This window comes from Marmota marmota, unplaced genomic scaffold, assembly GCF_001458135.2.
Source record: "Marmota marmota marmota unplaced genomic scaffold, marMar, whole genome shotgun sequence".
NCBI lineage: Eukaryota > Metazoa > Chordata > Mammalia > Rodentia > Sciuridae > Marmota > Marmota marmota.
In genome coordinates this window covers 5917005-5935795 of record NW_025999944.1, presented here as the reverse complement: position 1 = coordinate 5935795, position 18791 = coordinate 5917005, and the positions used below count along the sequence as shown (strand labels likewise).

The following is an 18791-nucleotide window of genomic DNA, read 5'->3' as shown; positions in this document are numbered from 1 at the left end:
CACCTTAGCATCAGTTCCCACACTATATCAGGCTGCTTCAGGTTAAAATGGACTTCAACAGTCAGGATGTTGATTAATTCAAGCAACGCTAGGTCCAGAACACCACATGGTTGATTTGGTGGTACCCTGGCACCATCAAGGAGCTAGTTCCTTTTCTCCTTGCCCCCTGCTGTCTCCAGAACGCTGGCCTGCATGGTCCAGGAGCACTGCCCACTCTCCAGGCTGGAGTGCGGAGCAGAAAACACAAGGTTTTCCTTGGGTGGCTTTTCTTAGGAGTGAAGAAATTTTTCTTAGAGGCACATTTCTGGCAGACTTGGCATCATCATTTCTCGCCCATAATTTTATTACCCATTCTTAAACTAATACTTGACAAGGGACAAGGAATGACCATGGTTGACTTGTGTTCACCTAAATTCATCCTTTGAAGTAGGGAAGGCCTCAGTCTCCCCAGGAAGCACATGTGGACCCTACATATTAATAAAGTTGGATGTCTGCAGCAAACACCTGCATCTGCTATGTGCATGTTAAATAATCAAAGTAAGAAAAGCGGCTTCAACATATTTAGATGTTTTATGTTGAAATCTTCCCACTTGGTTTTCACAGTAGAATGATTTAGTCGAATGGAATCAATGAGGAAGCCCAGAGGTGCAAAATAAATGAGAGCAGAGCTGCTCTAGGGAAAACGGGTTCCAAAGTCTGTTCCTGCAGCATCTCCTAGTGTTCCAAGGCGCACAGTGTTCAGAAGAAGGCTTATGCACTTCACTTGCCTAATCCTGCATTACGTCCTCCAAACGCATTTCACAAGTGCCTATTAGGTACTTGGGACTAGGTTTTCAAACTTCATGAATTTTAGTGTTCCAACACTGGTAGGTGCTCAATGAATGACAGCAACTCTGATAATAATTCAGAGAGAAACAAGAAAAATATTTTTTCTACATAAATGATCATTGTTATAATATGGCATGTATTGGGATATCAGCATGTATTTTCCAAAATAATTTTATTTGAAATGGGTACTTGTATTATGTGAAGGGCTTAGTTCAGTGCTCTTCATCTTACGTGTGGGACTGAAGCTGTAGATCGAGGGAAAGATCCATAGGAATTAAGCAAAGGAAGGAATTTATCGATGAAGGGGGCTTCCCACATGTTTTATCATAAAAATTTTCAGGTGCCTTCTTCATCTTTCAGAAAAATACTGTAATTTCCTTAGTAGGAAGGCAAGTTGGATAACAATAATAGTGACTAACAGAAGACCAGATTCCACACAGTCAGCCACTGGCAAAGATGAAGCCACCAGGATCACATTTTCACGTCCCTTTCAGGTGTGCATGAATGCAGAGTGTGTGGACATGGAGAGGACCTACAAGTCGACCAATTGCTCCTCCAAGTGCAAAGGACATGCGGTAAGGTGTGAAAATGAGTGTTCCCGAGCCTGCAGAGTCATAGGTGATTTTAAGTCAGTTGCTGTGAAGCAGAAGGAATGCTTTCGGGGTTCAAGGGTCACGGTTGAGTGTGGCCAACCCTTCGGCAGCTCTGACTCTGAGACTTCTCTTCTGAGGACATTTACTGAAATGCCTACGAGGCACTCAGACCTTACCTGGGCAGGTGAAGGACGGCAGAGGGGAGGAGTGACTGCTGGGAGCCATTAGCCAAGTAGGTATGACAATTTCCTTGCCAGCGTACCCCATGTTGCTGACATTTTGCAGTGACATTGAATGTAGTTGACCTTGCTCAAGGACCAGGGCGGATTAGGGTGTTCCTGGTTTAACATAATCGGGTTTAGGGCGTTCCCAGTTTAGGTTCCAGGTTTAAGGTTTAAGATTATTCCTGCTGGGAATAGGGCGTATCCTGCTGCCTGAGTTCCCCTTGAGTTCTCACGGGATTCAGACAGTATATTTTGGGAGACAGAAGCCCAGTGAAGGTAAATTTGGGAGAGAACGTGGATTTGGGCAGAGAGGTGGATTTGGGCAGAGAACGTGGATTTCCCCAGAACGTGATTGTAGACGGCTGGTGTGAGTTCGGGAATAAAGAGTTGCTGTTTGAATCTACAAGCTGTGTGGTGGCTCGTGATTGTGTGCCCAGCCAGACTGCGGCATTTGTGCCCAGCCAGACTGCGGCATTTGGTGGCCCGTACGGGGAACTTCTGAAGCTTGGAGGTAAGTGAAATTGCTTGCCCCTGAGGAAGAGCGAAAGAATGGGTGACCAATTCAAAAAACAATGTGTTATTGTTTTGATTTATCTTGTTTTTGTTTCAAGCTGCCTATCCCTAGAAATTTCTCAGGCAAACTGGAAAAAATGGTTGACTAAAGGTTTGAAGTTTGTCGGCCCTGAGGAAGAGAAAATTGATACAACGATTTTTTATTCCGTTTTTGTTTCATTCAGTTTCGGTTTTGTTTTGTGTTATCTTATTGGGTTGCGTTATCTTTATAGTAGATTAGAAATTAGTAAAAAACAAACCGAAAAGATGTTAAGTAAATTGTTAGAGGTTCAGACCATGGAGAAAGACATTTTAGATCAAGCAAAAGAGAAGGTCTCTCGAGCTAGTCAGACGGAGGAAGAAAATTTAAAGGAAATGGGGTTGTTAGGAAAAAGGCCACAACAGGAGGCTGTTACTAACTCCCTTTTATCACAAGAGGGCGTAATTCAACCAACAGCCCCACCGATGGAGACAGCTGAGTGGCCCTCAAACCCCGTAGTTGATAAATGGGATCCTGAGACAGGACCTCAAAGATTAGCATGCCCTGTACTTGAACAGGCAGGAGGGCAGCGAATTCACCGTGCTTTAGATTTTAAAACAGTGAAGCAGTTAAAGGAGGCTGTAACAACCTATGGCCCCCAAGCTCCCTTCACGGTAAGCATGGTCGAGTCCATTACTAACTTGGACATGACGCCAGCAGATTGGGCTAGTATGTGTAAATCTGTACTAAATGGAGGACAATATTTGTTATGGAAGGTTGCCAATGAGGAATTTTGCACGGAGACAGCTAGGCGAAATGCAGCAGCCGGTTACCCTCAAAGAAATCTAGATATGTTGTTAGGAAAAGGACCTTATGAGGGTCAACGGCAACAAATTGAATATGATCCTGCTATATATGCACAAATTGCTGCAGACGCAGTTAGGGCATGGAAGACTTTACAAGGACATGGAGATTTACAAGGTCAGCTATCTAAGGTAATACAGAGAGCTAATGAACCTTACGCTGACTTTGTAGATAGGCTAATTCAAACGGCTGCCAAAATTTTTGGGGATACAGAACAAGCAATGCCATTAATAAAACAACTGGCTTATGACCAAGCAAATCGTTGCTGCAGAGAGGTTATTAGACCATGGAGACATGAAGATTTAAACACATATATTAAATTATGTAGAGATATTAATGAACAAGGGCAAGTCTTTGCAGCTGCAGTACAACAGGCTTTAGATGCCAGGTCAAAAACATGCTATGATTGTGAACAAACAGGACATTTTAAAAGGAATTGCCCCATAGGAGGAGGGTTTAACAAAAGTAGGTATCAAAGGAATAGAATACCGGGTATTTGCCCACGATGCCGTAGAGGGAGACATTGGGCTAATGAATGCCGCAGTCTGGCTGGGCACAAATGCCGCAGTCTGGCTGGGCACACAATCACGAGCCACCACACAGCTTGTAGATTCAAACAGCAACTCTTTATTCCCGAACTCACACCAGCCGTCTACAATCACGTTCTGGGGAAATCCACGTTCTCTGCCCAAATCCACCTCTCTGCCCAAATCCACGTTCTCTCCCAAATTTACCTTCACTGGGCTTCTGTCTCCCAAAATATACTGTCTGAATCCCGTGAGAACTCAAGGGGAACTCAGGCAGCAGGATACGCCCTATTCCCAGCAGGAATAATCTTAAACCTTAAACCTGGAACCTAAACTGGGAACGCCCTAAACCCGATTATGTTAAACCAGGAACACCCTAATCCGCCCTGGTCCTTGAGCAAGGTCAACTACATTCAATGTCACTGCAAAATGTCAGCAACATGGGGTACGCTGGCAAGGAAATTGTCATACCTACTTGGCTAATGGCTCCCAGCAAGTGACCGTGTTTCAGAGTGGGCTTGTGGTGGAGGAACGGGGCTTTGGAGTGTGCGCTCAGTCTAGTGGGGAGACTCACAGCGCCCTTGCCCCTCCAGGTGTGTGACCACGAGCTGCAGTGTCAGTGTGAAGAAGGATGGGCGCCTCCGGACTGCGACGACTCTTCCACCGTCTTCCGTAGGTGACCTGCAGCCTGGGAAACTGCTCTGCTCCTCCAAGCTTTGGTTTTATATCATGTAGGACTTTGTTGCCTCTTTTCTCTCCTCTTGGAGTTCCTCTTCTATAGTCATAGACTCCATAATACTAATCCTCAAAGCCTTTTTAATGACTTTTAAATCATTTTTTTCCATTAACTATATTTTTACTCTTCAGACCAAGAAATCTCAAATTTTGTTTTAACATACCAAATTTTCTTGCTTTATGATGACTCCTCTGTCCTAGGGGCCGTGACTTGTTGGATAGGTAAAATGACCTCATAAAACTCTCAGAGAACATGATTTCTGCTATTTTTATAGGTTCAGTGCATCTCTGGCTGCACTTCTTGCCTTTTAAAGTAACATTTCTCAGAGACTAATATAGCTAAACTATGTTTCTTTGTGTGTTTGTATATAGCACATCAGTTTTCCATACTTTTACTTTCATCCTTTCTGGATTCTCTTTATGTCTGTCTCTTTCATTAAAAAGAAAAATGCATGCAAATATCTCTCTTTCTTTAGGATTTAGTCTCATGCTTTGTGTTTTTTTCTTTTTAGTCTTAATTTTTCTTTTTTCAATGTATCTGGAGTACTGATTTAGTTTAAATTCAATGTAATTACTGATATATTTAGATATAAATCTGTAATTATAGAGTTTCTATTTGTCTTGTTTTTTTTTTCTGTCTTCTAGACTTATTGAGTATTGTAATCATTCCATTTTTTCTTTTTATTAACTTGAAGGTTATGCTTTTCTTTTAGACTCTTTTAGTGTAATTATCCTAAAAAGTTCTACTTCATCTGCTTTTGAAAGTAGATTTTATTTTTAGGGCAGCTTTAGGTTCACATCAAAATTGAACAGAAAGAACAGAGTTCCCTTATACCCCCTGCCTCCTGGTATACACAGTCATTTCCATTAGAGACATGCAGAACCAGAGTGGTACGTTTGTTATAATCAATGAACTGACATTGACATCATTATTACCAAAGTCCACAATTCACACAAAGGGTCTCATTTGATCTTCATTCCTTTCTGAATTTCCTAACTCTGTCCAGGATAATTTTCATGTCTGTCTCTGGATTCCTGCCCTCTCATTAATCTCTACAATTTCTCCAGGTTTTTTTTCCAATTAATTTTTTTCAATATTTCCTTCATCATAGGGAAGTATTTTATTTGGCTTTTTAAAATTCTTTTTAGTGGGAAGGTTGATCCAAATTTTCTAGACTGCCATTACGAGAATTAAAGAGATTAGATATACTCTTCAATTATTTCCATTTTAAACTGAACACTCAGTTCCTGTTATTATACTCCTCTCTGTCTGTGCCCCAACTTTACCTCCAGACCATGTGCCTTCAAATTAGGGATGTTTGTAAAGCCAACTTCCTCTTTAGTTCTTCTGATATGTTGCTATCTTGAAAATAGAATTACAATTCCATTTTTAGTTTAAATACATTCTTTCCATTCTTAAGGTATCTACATTGTATCTAACACAAATGCCTACAAACTTTATTTTCTTTTTACTTTACTAAAAAGTAATTTTTATGGAAGGGAAGATGGGGAGATTTGAACTGACATCATTGTCTTACCTAGAATTTTATTTCTGAGGTATCTACTTCCACCTGCCTATGTGCTCACACTTGTGAACTTTTCTTGCATTTATACAACAACTAACCCTTTTTTTTTTCTTTTTCATATTGGGGACTGAACCCAGGAGTGCTCTACCACTGTGCTACATCCCTGGTTCTTTTTATTACTTATATTTTGAAACAGAATCTTGCTAAGTTGCTGAGGCTGGCCTGGAACTTGTCATCCTCCAGCCTCAGCCTCCACAGTAGCTGGGATGACAGGTGTGCACCATTGCACCCAGTTATATCAAATTATCTTGTGACAGGTCTGCTGATCTCTATAATGACAGCAGGATCTCTCTGCATTCCTCTTCAGACTTGTACCTCCTGGTCTCTTGTGGTTTCTGATTATTAAAAGAGAAATAAATACTTGAGATAGCAGACATTATAAAAGAGAAAACACCACAAGGACCCAGGAATATTGGTTAAAACCATTCCCTGGTTCATGGGGTCAAGTAATTTATTTTCTGACCAATATACAACAAATATCAGAAAAACAGTCGTCTGCATCAGCTTTCTTACTAATATCTCAGCTCCTTATTTGCTACTGACGAGAATATCATTTCCAGGTTGCATTTTCATTTGCTGGTTTCATTCCAAAGTGAAGTTCAAAAGCATTTCATTCTCGCTCTGACATCCTCTCTACTTTTCATTTTTTCTAATTGCCAGCCCTTCATTTACCTGTTATCTCAGAATCACCCTTCAGAGAATTCTCAGTGGTATGATGCTTTTCTTATATTAAATGTTTCTTACTGATTTCCTCTTTATACATATTAATGCAATAGTCATGATCAAAGTACACTTTCTTTATGTTGGCTATGAGATATTTTCCAAGGAACACAGGTTTATTTGGGGAAGGGGGAGACAAATTTGTGCACACAGTGAAGCAAGCGGTGTGTAGATGCCAATTCCGCCTGTCCTCTCTGTTGCAGATTTCTCCATTGTGGTTGGAGTGCTGTTCCCAGTGGCAGTCATATTTGTGGTGGTTGCCATAGCAATCCGGCACCAAAATGCCAGAAGAAAGGGGAAGAAAGTTCAGAGGTAAGCCTTTACTCGGCTGGGGCCTTAAATGTAGGAGTCTGATCCAAGCTCCCAAATTTAGTTTTGGTTTTCTTCACGTATTCAATAATATACATACATCTTGGGCCAGAGTTTGGGTAATTCTTTTTCTGGGAAATCCTTTATAGCAAGAAGTATTTTATTCTTCTATTAATTACTGTATTTATAATTAATAATAAGCATGGTAGTAACTCTCATTATTAAAGGCTGCTGCATTTATTATTATAAGAGCACTGCATCTAGCAATTATTCATCACTAACTATATGATAAACATCGTGCCAAGCCCTAGTATACCCACTATCTCATTTAATCCTGACAGGAGCTTCATGAAGTGTTACTGTTATTTCCATCTTATAGATGAGAAGGTGATGCCTATCAATCCTGCAAGAGTTGTTGTGACTGATGTGGAAACCAGCTCAGAGAGGATAAGGGATTTACAGTCTTGCAGAGTAAATAACGGAGCCTTGATTTCTATCTAGATCTGTCTGTCTCACAAACGATTTTACAAAGGTTCTTATCCAACAGAATCCTTTTAGCATTTTTAAAAGCTAATTTATTCATCCATAATAATAAATATTAAATGAATAAAGATAATGAAATGAGATGATTCAGATTTTAAAAAATTGGTTTTAACACCATTACTAATAGGCTCTGTGGGAAAAGAAAAACAAAATTGTTAATGATGTTTCTCAATTATAGGATAACTATACAAGAATATGCTGGGGAGCTAGGAAAAACCCAGCCAAGAAGCAGGCCTGACACAGTGGGCTGTCTTCCATCCTTTCCCTGGCATGCCGAAGGAAGTGCTGTCAATTTATACAACGTGTCTTTGCTTTCAGGCCACTATCCCCCACTGACACCGGGCCACACATGCAGAAGAGTAAGCCCCAGATGGTGAAGGCCATTCAACCCCAAGAGGTGAACTCCAGTTGACACTCTGCTTGCCAAGGCCCCAGTGTGTGACTTTTTCGCACTCTCCTATCCTGACTACATACTTAACACTTTTGCCCTGCGGTGTTTTCTCAAATCTACCCAAATTTGCCTTTTGTTAATGTGAAAAAGAATCCCTAAAATGCAGAGGCTACTTGGTTAGGGCTCATGGAATGAAGAGAGTAATGAACAATGAGAACCAATGTCTCCTTCTGTTTCTTTCTCTTCTGTACTCTGGGTTGATTCCTTGTTCTTTGGGCAAATGTCCCCATAGATAAAGTGCTTCATATTTTTGTATGGCAATATATGCAATATGTAATACCCTGGTCATGTTCTACATGTCTAGAGATTTTAGTTGATGCTAGTTAATGGTAATAACATTGGTAATCATGTTTCTGGGGATATACTCCTATAAATGCCCCAACTGAGCCACTTGGATTTCCTGTCTTGTCCCTTAGTGTTTGGCTCTGAGCTACCAGGCTTTGAGTGGGTGACTTATTGGAAGCTTACTTAGGAAACCATTGGTTTTATTTAAAAATATGATTGTTTGTTTTGGGATGAGTTGGATGAAGCTGTGTGTCTCTGCTCTGCCTGTGGAAGGCAGTGTGCCTCTGCTTCTCTTGTGAGTTAGCAGCCTCTCTGTACTACCCTGCCCACCCTCGAGGAGATACCAGTGAAAAACACAACCCACTATGCCCAAGTAATTATCCAGAAGAATGTTGAAACTTGTGGAATATAATATATAAATTCTTCTGCAAAACGTTTTGAAAATGTGAAGTACGAGAATGTGCACCTCTCCATTATATTCCTAAATTTAACCATTAAAACTGAACCCCAGGGCTGAGAAATTGATAATGCCTTATAAGAAGAGTACCAATCTTCTTCATGAAGCACCATTATTAGTCAGTTTGCGTTGATATAACAAAAATGGCATAAACTGAGTGGCTTAAATAGCATCTATTTGTCATTGTTGTAAAGGATGGAAAGTCCAAGATGGAGATGCTGACAGATTTGGTGTCTGGCAAGAGTTTACTTCCTGGCTTGTAGACAGCTGCCTTCTTACTGTCTCCTCACATGGTTGGGAAAGAGAGATCGTCTCTTTGTGTCTTTTCTTGTAAGAGCATTAATCCTATCCTGAGAGCTCTTCCTTCAAAACCTATGTTCCTTCCAAAGACCCCACCTCCATGCACCATCACATGGGGATTAGGGCTTCGACAAATGAAATTATGGAGAGACTCAAACACTCAGTCCATAGTAACCATCTTCCATTGTCATTGGACTATGCATGAATTATATGTGTGCCTCAACATGAAAGCAACTCATGGGTTTAGAATATTCTCATGGGTAAGGTTATAAATTCTCCATTTCTGAAAATAATTTAAACCTTTTCATTAAACACAACTGTTTTCAATAACTTATCTTCAAATTACTTTGCTTTTGTCTTCTTTCTAGCTAATTACAAAGCCTGATTTTCCACCACCACCAATTCCTACCTCTATAACTTCTTCGTTCCTTGTAAGTATTAGGTGTTCACTGGTGTGTTTTTTGTTTTTTTGTTTTTTAATATCTCTTGAGCTCACTTGGAATACAGTGTCTAAATCTTTGGGCTTTTTACTGGGACGTGTGCTTTGCAGTGTAACCTAACACATCCTACCACCTTTGTCCTGGGGTATCTCAAACAGCAAGGCCTATATATTATCTATAAATTCATATGTCATTGGATTTTAATATCGATTGTAATTATTGAAAAAGTGATATACTTCTGTTGTATGAGGTAAAATTTAAAGAATCGTTTCTATATTTTCATACTAGAGAACATAAAGTTTTATCATTTATGGTACTTACTATCACTTGTAGGTGGAATAATTCTTTTCTTTTTTTAAAGAGAGAGAGGGAGAATTTTTTTAATATTTATTTTTTAGTTTTTGGCGGACACAACATCTTTGTTTGTATGTGGTGCTGAGGATCGAACCCAGGCCGCACGCATGCCAGGCGAGCGTGCTACCGCTTGAGCCACATCCCCAGCCCTGGAATAATTCTTATTAGAGTTTTGTTTTTGTTTTTGTTTGTTTTTTATTTTTTTGTAGTAGAAGGTAGATGTTTTAGTCAGCTTTTTCTCCACTATGACTAAAAGTCCCAACCACACAATTGTAGGAGGAAGAGTTTATTTGAGGGCTCACTTTTTCGGAGGTCTCCATCCATGGACAGCAGGCTCCATTCCTCAGGGCTTGGGGTGAGGCTGAACATCATGGCAGAGTGTGTGACAGAGGGAATCAGCTCACATGGTGATCAGAAGCAAAGAGAGAGAGACTCCACTCTCCACACACAAATATATACCCCATAGCCACGCCCCCGATTAACTACCTCCTCCAGCCACACCCCACCTGCCTCCAGTTAGCTGTCAGTCAATCCCATCAGGGATTAATCCACTGATTAGGATAAGGCTATAACCCAATCATTTCTCCTCTAAGTCTTGCATTGTCTCGTGCATGAGCTTTTGGGGGACAGCATATCTAAACCCTAACAGTAGAGTATGAAATTAGACCATGAATTGGAATAAAAGTCAGTGTTCATGAACTAAAAAATGGAATTCATTCAATCATAAAACAGTTTCTGAGCATATTCTGTCATGCCTGGTACTCTTTGGGGGATACTTGAAAAGGTATGAATCTAAGTTCCTTTTCTCCCCCAGAAATTTCATATTTCTAGCTGAGAGACAGATCACATACACATGAAGCACCTAATTCTTCACATATTACTTGTGCCAGAGTGAGAGAGACTGTGTTAGTCACCTTTTCCTCACTGTGACTCAAATTCTTAATGAGAGTGACTTAGAGGAAGGAAACTTTAATTTGGGCTCACGGTTTCAGAAGACTCATGCTCAGCGGGCTCCATTGCTCTGCGCCTGAGATGAGGCAGAACATCATGGCAGAAGGGCGTGGTGGACGAGGCAGCTCAGCTCATGGCAATAGGACAGCTCAGAGGAGGAAAAAGGAGCCAGGAACTAGATATCCTCCTCAAGGGCACACCCCCAATGACCCATCTCCTCCTACCAAGACCCATCTGCCTACAATTACCACCCCGTAGTCCACTCAAATTATTAAGCGAATTATTGCCTAAAAGCCCAACCTCTAAATCTTTCTGCATTGGGGACCATGTTTCCAACACATGCGCTTTTTAGGGACATGCCAGGTGGAAACCATAACAGATAGGAATGTGAGAACACAGTGAGGAGAAAATGAATGGGTTTAAAGTGCTTAAGGGAGAGGAGGATCCATTGACTGAGTAGTTGGAATCTGAACTGGCCCCTGACGTTGGGTAGAATTAATGAGTGAAGAGGAGGTAAAGAATATTTTTTATGAAGGAAATAATTCTGTTAAGATGGATTAAAACATTGCATTTCTAATGACCTACCATTATTTTTGCATCTAATTTAGCACAAAGAAACTGCTACTGTTTTTTAAGATAAGCAATGTCTTCATCTAACATAAGAGATCCATGGTCTAATTATTATAATAATGTATCATTCCTTACTAACAAGGGAAAAGTTCCAACCATGTGTTCTTAGAAGAAGTTCACCAAGAACAGTACCTGTTGATTGTCTGGTGGGTATTAACATGAAAATCTTGCCTCTGAGTGTGGCCACTAACCAAGAAGAAGAAGATGAAAGTATCTGAGCTAGAAAGCTATGGTGACCTCCAATTTCCCCACTTTCTCAGGAATAGTCCCTAAGGACAGTGGGAATGGACTCCATCTCCCAGAGAATAATGACCCACACCTGGTCACCTCTCCTTTCCATATTATGATAAGTGTCCAGATGACTCTTTGGACCCCAGGATGGTATTTTTCTCTTCTTGTGTTCCTTCCCTCTCAGGTTTCCACTTCTTCACTCTTGATGTTTCCAATAACCTATCCAATAGGAAGTAGAGATCAGAGAATTGGTTCTAGCTTCTTAATAGTTCCGATTTACATATACGCATAAAATATCTACATTTGTAGGACAAGTTAATTAACAGTTTTATTTTTTTAGGACTCCAATCCAAAAGTCTGAAGCAGCAACTAAGCAAGAATTAATGGACCTGGGATGAAATGGGAAGTCTTGAAAACCTGGAGAACAGAGAAAAACACATACTTTCTCACTATGTGCTCCTTACACTAAGGAGGTTAACGTTTCCTGATTCCTGCTATACCTTTGAAGAGATTCAGTAACATTTTTCAAGAAAGCCTGACTCTTGAGAATATGTGTATCAATTTAAAAATTTTTGTCCATAGTTTGGAAAGGAAGATTATTGAAAAGAGATATGTATAAACTTTAAGTCTCTCTAGTTAGTTGATTTTTTTCTTATGCACCCCTTCTTTTTATTATCATGCTAACTAATTGCTTGAGTGTCCTTGAACACTTTGATTTGCTCATGTGATGGTAATTAATGTACCTTCTAATGAAAACAAATAAAAATCACAGGGGACTGGAAGGGAAGGGGAAAATGCACATTTATTATTAAATGCATTGTGACTTCTTCATTGTTTTAATACTTAACTTGTCAAATCAAAACCCTCAGTTAAGAAGAAAATTCTGTAAATGTTGTCTCTTCCATGTGGTGTGTCTCCTGCCTACATTGTTTTCTGAAATATTTATTAACTGTGTCATTTGAGGTTTTCTTTTTTTTTTATTTATTTATTTTTTTATTGGTTGTTCAAAACATTACACAGCTCATGACATATCATCTTCCATACGTTTGATTCAAGTGGGTTATGAACTCCCATTTTTTATCCCAAATACAAGTTGCAGAATACAACAGTCATTTGAGGTTTTCTAAAGTTGAGCAAAACCTACCCAATCAAAATAAAATTGTGATTGATATTTGGTTAATTCAGTTACTAACATGGTAAAATTGAACTTTACTTTCTAAATAGAGAAAGTTTTAGTTAAATAAACCAGTAGCATACACCAGCAGTTGCAAACTGGTGACCTGCAGGACATGTTTGGACTACAGATGTCTTTTATTTGGACTGAAAGATGTTGACCACATAGTGTTTTTAAATGTTTTGAATTTATTGCCTACATTTTTAAAAAGTGGGAGATCTTATATAAACATCAAAATTCCAAGCTTCTAAAGTAATCAGTTTGTGAACACTAGAACCACATGGCCCTTAACCGCCACAACCTAGTTGACAGATGGTGGGGCAAATGTTGCTGGTTGAATGCCTAATATCCCCCCCTTCTTCTTTGCTTTCAGAACCCCAGTTTTATGCACTGCTCATTTTTAGATAAGGTGATCCTAATTATCACCCAGATAAGTTCTTGTCACTTGAACTCAATTATAATGATCTTACTTTGCATACCAGTGGTCAGTCCAGAGAGGAGCATACAACTCTCCTTTTTTGATAGAGGAGGTGTGTTGGGGATTTCTGGGTACTGTGTTCTCATTTTCTCTTTGGGATGGTGGCATCTGCTACTGCTGCAGCTGACCTGTGATTGTGAAGGCAAGGATGATATGCTGAAGAAGACAGAATGAAAGATTCAAAGAAGAAAATCTGGTTTTATTAATGATGCCACAGATTAATAACTTCTGGAGTCACCCCACACTTTATTGGGACTTCAGGTTATATTTCCAATAAATTTTCTTTATTGCTGGAGGCATTTCCAGTTGGGTTTTTCTCTCACCTGCAAGACAAGTCATCCTGACTAATAGAGTAGCCGTCTGCTTCACCAGGGTGCCTGCCCTCTCCATCGCCACTGCTTCCCCTTGTTTCTCTTGCCCTTGGCCTGTTTCATCCGTTTCTATCACCTCCCTGCCCGCTACAGGCTTTTCTTTTCATGAGGAACTTTGCATATGAGAAGTCCATATGCTCTTCTCATATGGGGATCTGGATAACTTCACTCTGGCCTCAGCAGTGAAGCCCAAACATTCAGAACCAATGAAACTCCACATCGTGTACAACCCCAAGAGTGGGATCCTAATAAGAGTAAGGTGTACTCCATGTATGTATAATAGGTCAAAATACACTCTATGTACTGTCCTGTATAGCTAAGGAGAAGGAGGAGGAGGAGGAGGAGGAATGGTGAAGTTTGATCCCCTGCAAGTGCACAACCTACAAAATAACCCTGGTTGGTGTAAACTTTCTTTCCATCTGGGTGTTTACACAAGAAAACAAACAAACAAATAAACAAACAAAAAGACAAAAAAACTAGCTGAATCTGCAGTTTGACACTTCAGAATATCCTGTCCTGATCCCAGACTAAATCCCCATTTCCTATAAGGCCACAATCTACTTGTGAGCAGCCTCTGAACTTTGACGCTTTTCTGTTTGTTCTTTGTTTTAATACCTGTTCCCAGCCACAGATTAACTTTATATTTTTTAAAATTGATGAAATGGAAATCTATGAATTTTCAGCTAGCCACCTACTAGGGCCAAAGCTAGAAATAAATCACAGGGAGTGATGGCTGAACTTTCCTGGATGTTCCTAAATGATGCCACCATGTCCTTGGTGCAGAGGCCTGCTAGGTCCCTTTTGGAGGTAGGCAACCCCAGCACGATGACAGGAAAACCATTCCTTACCATAAGCTTGCTTGGCAAAGCTACCTCGGGAGCTGATGACAGCTGATAGTGATTTAAACAGTTTAGAGCAGATGCAGATTCACAGACAGAGATCCGCAGTTGACTAACTTTGTGAAAATCCCACTCAATTCACATTGAACCAGCTCAGGTATTCCACCAAACCTATTCTCACCGACTATTTTTACCATCTGTATTTGATTTTCTGAACAGGTTAAATGATGTTTTTATTCAGGTACATTGAGGCACCTGAAGTTTCTCTACACTGTTTATCACCTTACCAAATTGTTGCTTTTTTGGGTGAGTTTTGGGAATGCATTTACCTTTGAACAAAATGATGAAGTATGCATGAAAAAAAAAACAAGCAAATTTTAGTTGGTTGCCATCAGAGATATGGAAAAGGTCTTTATTATTATTTATATGAATTCGCATTGTTAACAACAACTCCCATATGACAAAGGTCTGAGGCTGACCTTGGGCCAACAGTGAGAAACTGAGCTTCTCGGTTCAGCAGCCTTGAGGAGCTGAATTCATCCACAACCATGACTAAACTCAAAGCTGATCCCTTCCTAGATGCGTCTTGATTGCAGCCTTGTTAGGAACTTAGGGAAGAAGACTGGGATAAACTTTTCCCCTATTCCACACCTCAGAAACTGTGAAATAATAAATATGTGTTCTTTCAAACTGCTATGGTTGGGGGGTAATTTACTATGTAGCAACAAACCACTGATACAAAGCAGTAGGACCAAATAATTCAAATACTCCAGATAGATGATCTAGGAAAAATTATCATATTTACAAGGCTCTCATCATTGCAAAAATTTTTAATTTTCTTTCTCTTTCTCTGTTGTTTCATGTGTTTTCTGATCTTTAGGAGCACCAATTAGCTGCTGGACATCTCTGATAGCTATTCTCATTTCTCACATTTCCTCTCACTTCAGTTGGTGTTTCCTTGGTATTTGTGGAGAATTCTTTAAGTTTATCTTCCACATTTCAGACTTTACATTTTATACTCTCAGTCTTCCCCTTTGCTAATTTTAAGGTATTCTATAACTGTGCTATTTGCATATTCAACCATGAAGCCACCTCCAAAACATAGACTGCTAAATGATACAGTGGTGGCCCGTCGTGTCCATGTCATTTTCCAGCAATATTCTGTATTGCAGTTTTGGTTTCTGGGGATGCAGATTTTGAGATGAATTTTAGCAGGCAAAAATTTTTTTAGGAAACAGTTTCAGGCACACCATTTGTGTAATGGAATTAAAGAAGCAGGAACGGGCAAAGGAAGAACTTGGGCTTAATGTTTCCCAGTCAAGGCCTTAGAGAATGCCACTGTTTTAGTCATGGTTTTTAGTGGCTGTGACCCAAAGACCTGGCAAGAACAATTAGAGGAGAAAAAGTTTATTTGGCTCATGGTTTCAGAGGTCTCAGTTCATAGAGGGCTGACTCCACAGCTCTGGGCCCAACGTGAGGCAGAATATCCTGGCAGAAGGGTATAAAGGGGAAGAACCGCCCAGGACACAGAGATGAGGTGGCAGAGAAAGAGCTCCGCTCACCAGAGATAAGATATCTACTCCAAAGGCATGCTCCTCCAGCCGCATCCTGCCTGGCTAGTAACCACCAGTAAATCTGTGTCAGTAGATTAAGCCTTTGATTAGGTTACAGCTGTCATAATCTAGTCATTTTGCCTCTGAAGGTTCTTGCATTTTCTTAAACATGAGCTTTTGGAGGGTACCTCATATCTAAATCACGATGCCCACCTCATCCCTGAACCTGGGCTGAATGGAGCCAAGCTGGGGGCAAAGAGGAAAAGAGTTTATTTCCTCATGTCAGCCCATCTCAGGTTCAAGATATACTCAAAAGGGATGTGGTCTTGGGAAAGATTTATTTAGTAAAAGTATTTCCAAGGAAGACTTAAGGCTGCCTGTTGGAATCACTGACAACTGGGAAATGACTTCTTCCATGTTAATTGGGGATCTGGGCAGCTTCTATTTATTTCCTTTGGATGCTATTTTATACGTTGCATGGTTGTCTTGAAAGTTTTCCAGGTTTTTGCTGCACATTGTATATTTTTATCTAGAAAGTTAATTTGAGTTTAAATTTTAATTAGGGCCTGGGGTTGTAGCTCAGTGATAGAGCGCTTGCCTAGCACTTGTAAGGCATTGAGTTCAAACCTCAGCATGACATAAATAAATAAGTAAGTAAGTAAGTAAGTAAGTAAATATATTGTGTTCATCTACAACTAAAAATAATATTTAAAAATTTTTAATTAGTAATTTACGAAAGTGTTCCTACATGAATGACACACCAGCCAGTGTGGTCCAGTTCTCCAGTAGCTGATGACAATTGTAACCTCAAGAATTGTGCTTCCTCTAGAAGGGGTAGGTCTTTTTATCCTTTAATTCAAGCCGAGCAAAGTAAAGACAGTTTCTAAATGGATCAGTTTATTGTGATGCACACAGAAGCAGCCTGTAAGAACAAAGGAATATATACAAAAATATAGGGAGAAATAGGTAAAAGAAAGTTGAGCATAGAATGCTAGTAACAAACCAAACACTTTGCATTTGCAAAAGAAATTGTCCCCCTAATCTAGGGAGACCATGATCATAAAGGTGGCACTCATCCAGTTTGCAATGTCATCAAGTTGCCCAAGATAAAGTCAAAGGACTATCCACTTGGCAGGGCGTGCAGTAGCCAATGCTTTTTCATAGTGAATAGAAGGAGCAATGTCCCAGGAAGATGTGTATAAATGGCAACATGAAGTCTCTGGTATCTAAAGTCCCAGAAGGTGTATTATTTCAGGTTCAAATGGTCAGTTCTAGGAGAACTCCCGGACACCAGCTATTGTACTTACATATTGGTGCACAATTAGTCAAGGGTGACTATCAGCCATCCACTTGGTTCAGTTACAGCTTGTGTTTCAAGAGAAAGCTCAAAATGGATTTCATGCAAAGTGCAGCCATATTGATCAGAATTAAAACACCAATGGTTATTGAACAAGAATCATAACCGTGAAACACAAAGCACAACAATAAATATTCTCATTCTTAAGATCCACCTGTCTTAACACTCCCATGCCTGCAAGATTTCCACAATGAAAGCCTCCGTGGCTATAGGGCTCCCTTGCCATTGCAGCCACCAAAAATATACTTCCTTGCTGGGACAACCTAGTTGTGATGGAGAATCTGATTTTCAGACACACCTTCCCAGAGCTTTGAATCAGGAGTTTATAACATAAGGCAGGGAATGTGGAGAATTGGTGGATACTGCAGTAAGGGTGAGTTGGTTAGGAAGCCACAGCAGTTGGGCCAGTTGCTGGCTCTAGTTTGGTTTGGTTGAAAATGGTATTGTCAGTATGAGATGAATGACAGCACAGAGGTGAGACATAAGTTTTGTGTTAGTTATTCTAAATTATATGAGCTGGAATTCCCGACTGCATACCACCAACCCTGGATCAGCTGTCTTCTTGCTTCAGTCACCTAAATTCTGTTTTTCCCCCTAAATAGTTCTTATTGTGGTAAAACACACATGAAATTTAGCATTTTAGCCAGTTTTCAGTTATCATTCAGTAGCATTCTGTACATTCACTATGTTGTGCAACCACTACAACTACCAATTTCTGGGAAAGAATACCTTTTTTGTGTGTGTGACTAAGTTTTATTTAATGCAGGCACTTTAGAGAGTAGTACAACACTCTAAAAATGACCGTGCAACCTGAAACCTTGCAAAGTAATCGTAATCAAGGGGGGAAATCACAATTATTCTATGACCTCCATTTTTTAAAAAATGTTTTTATTAGTGCTTTGTTGTTTTACAGCAGTGGGCTTCATTCTGACATAACTGTACATGCATGGAATACATTGTTCAATTCCAGTCTTCTGCACTTCCTCTTTCCCTCCCCTCCTCCCTCACTCTGTTCCCCTTCCTCTGCTCTATTGATCTATTTATTTTTTTTTATTTTTCTTATTGGTGCTTTATAAATACCCACAAATGTGAAATTCACTGTGGTGTATCCAGATATACACAGAGCATAATTTGGTCAATGTCATTCAACTGTTCCTTCCTTTTCCTGTCCCTCCTCTCTCCCCTTCTATCTCCCTGCTCTACTCCACTGATCTCCCTTCTGTTTTCACAGGATCCTGTCCTCCCACCCCCACTGCCTTTTTGTCTTACCTTGTTTTGCTCTAGCTTCCACATAGGAGGGGAAACATTAGGCCCTTGAATTTCTGAGTCTGGCTTATTTCATTTAACATGGTCTTCCCCAGTTCCATCCATTTATCAGCAAGTGACATACATAATTTCATTCATCTTTATGCCTGAAAAAAAAAAAATATATATATATATATATATATATATATATATA

At 39.9% G+C, this 18791-nt stretch overlaps 1 protein-coding gene across 1 annotated transcript in view; it reads left to right on the top strand.

Moving 5' to 3' along the window:
* The window catches only part of Adam28 (ADAM metallopeptidase domain 28), a 50027-nt gene extending 37512 nt beyond the window's left edge, over positions 1–12515 (top strand). Inside the window, exons 17-22 of the mRNA XM_015499379.2 lie at positions 1323–1403; positions 4162–4240; positions 6813–6921; positions 7780–7858; positions 9323–9385; positions 11901–12515. Coding sequence (XP_015354865.2) covers positions 1323–1403; positions 4162–4240; positions 6813–6921; positions 7780–7858; positions 9323–9385; positions 11901–11921 — 432 coding nt within the window. The 3' untranslated portion in view covers positions 11922–12515. The remainder of the gene's footprint in view (positions 1–1322; positions 1404–4161; positions 4241–6812; positions 6922–7779; positions 7859–9322; positions 9386–11900) is intronic.
* The last annotated feature ends 6276 nt before the right edge of the window (positions 12516–18791 follow it).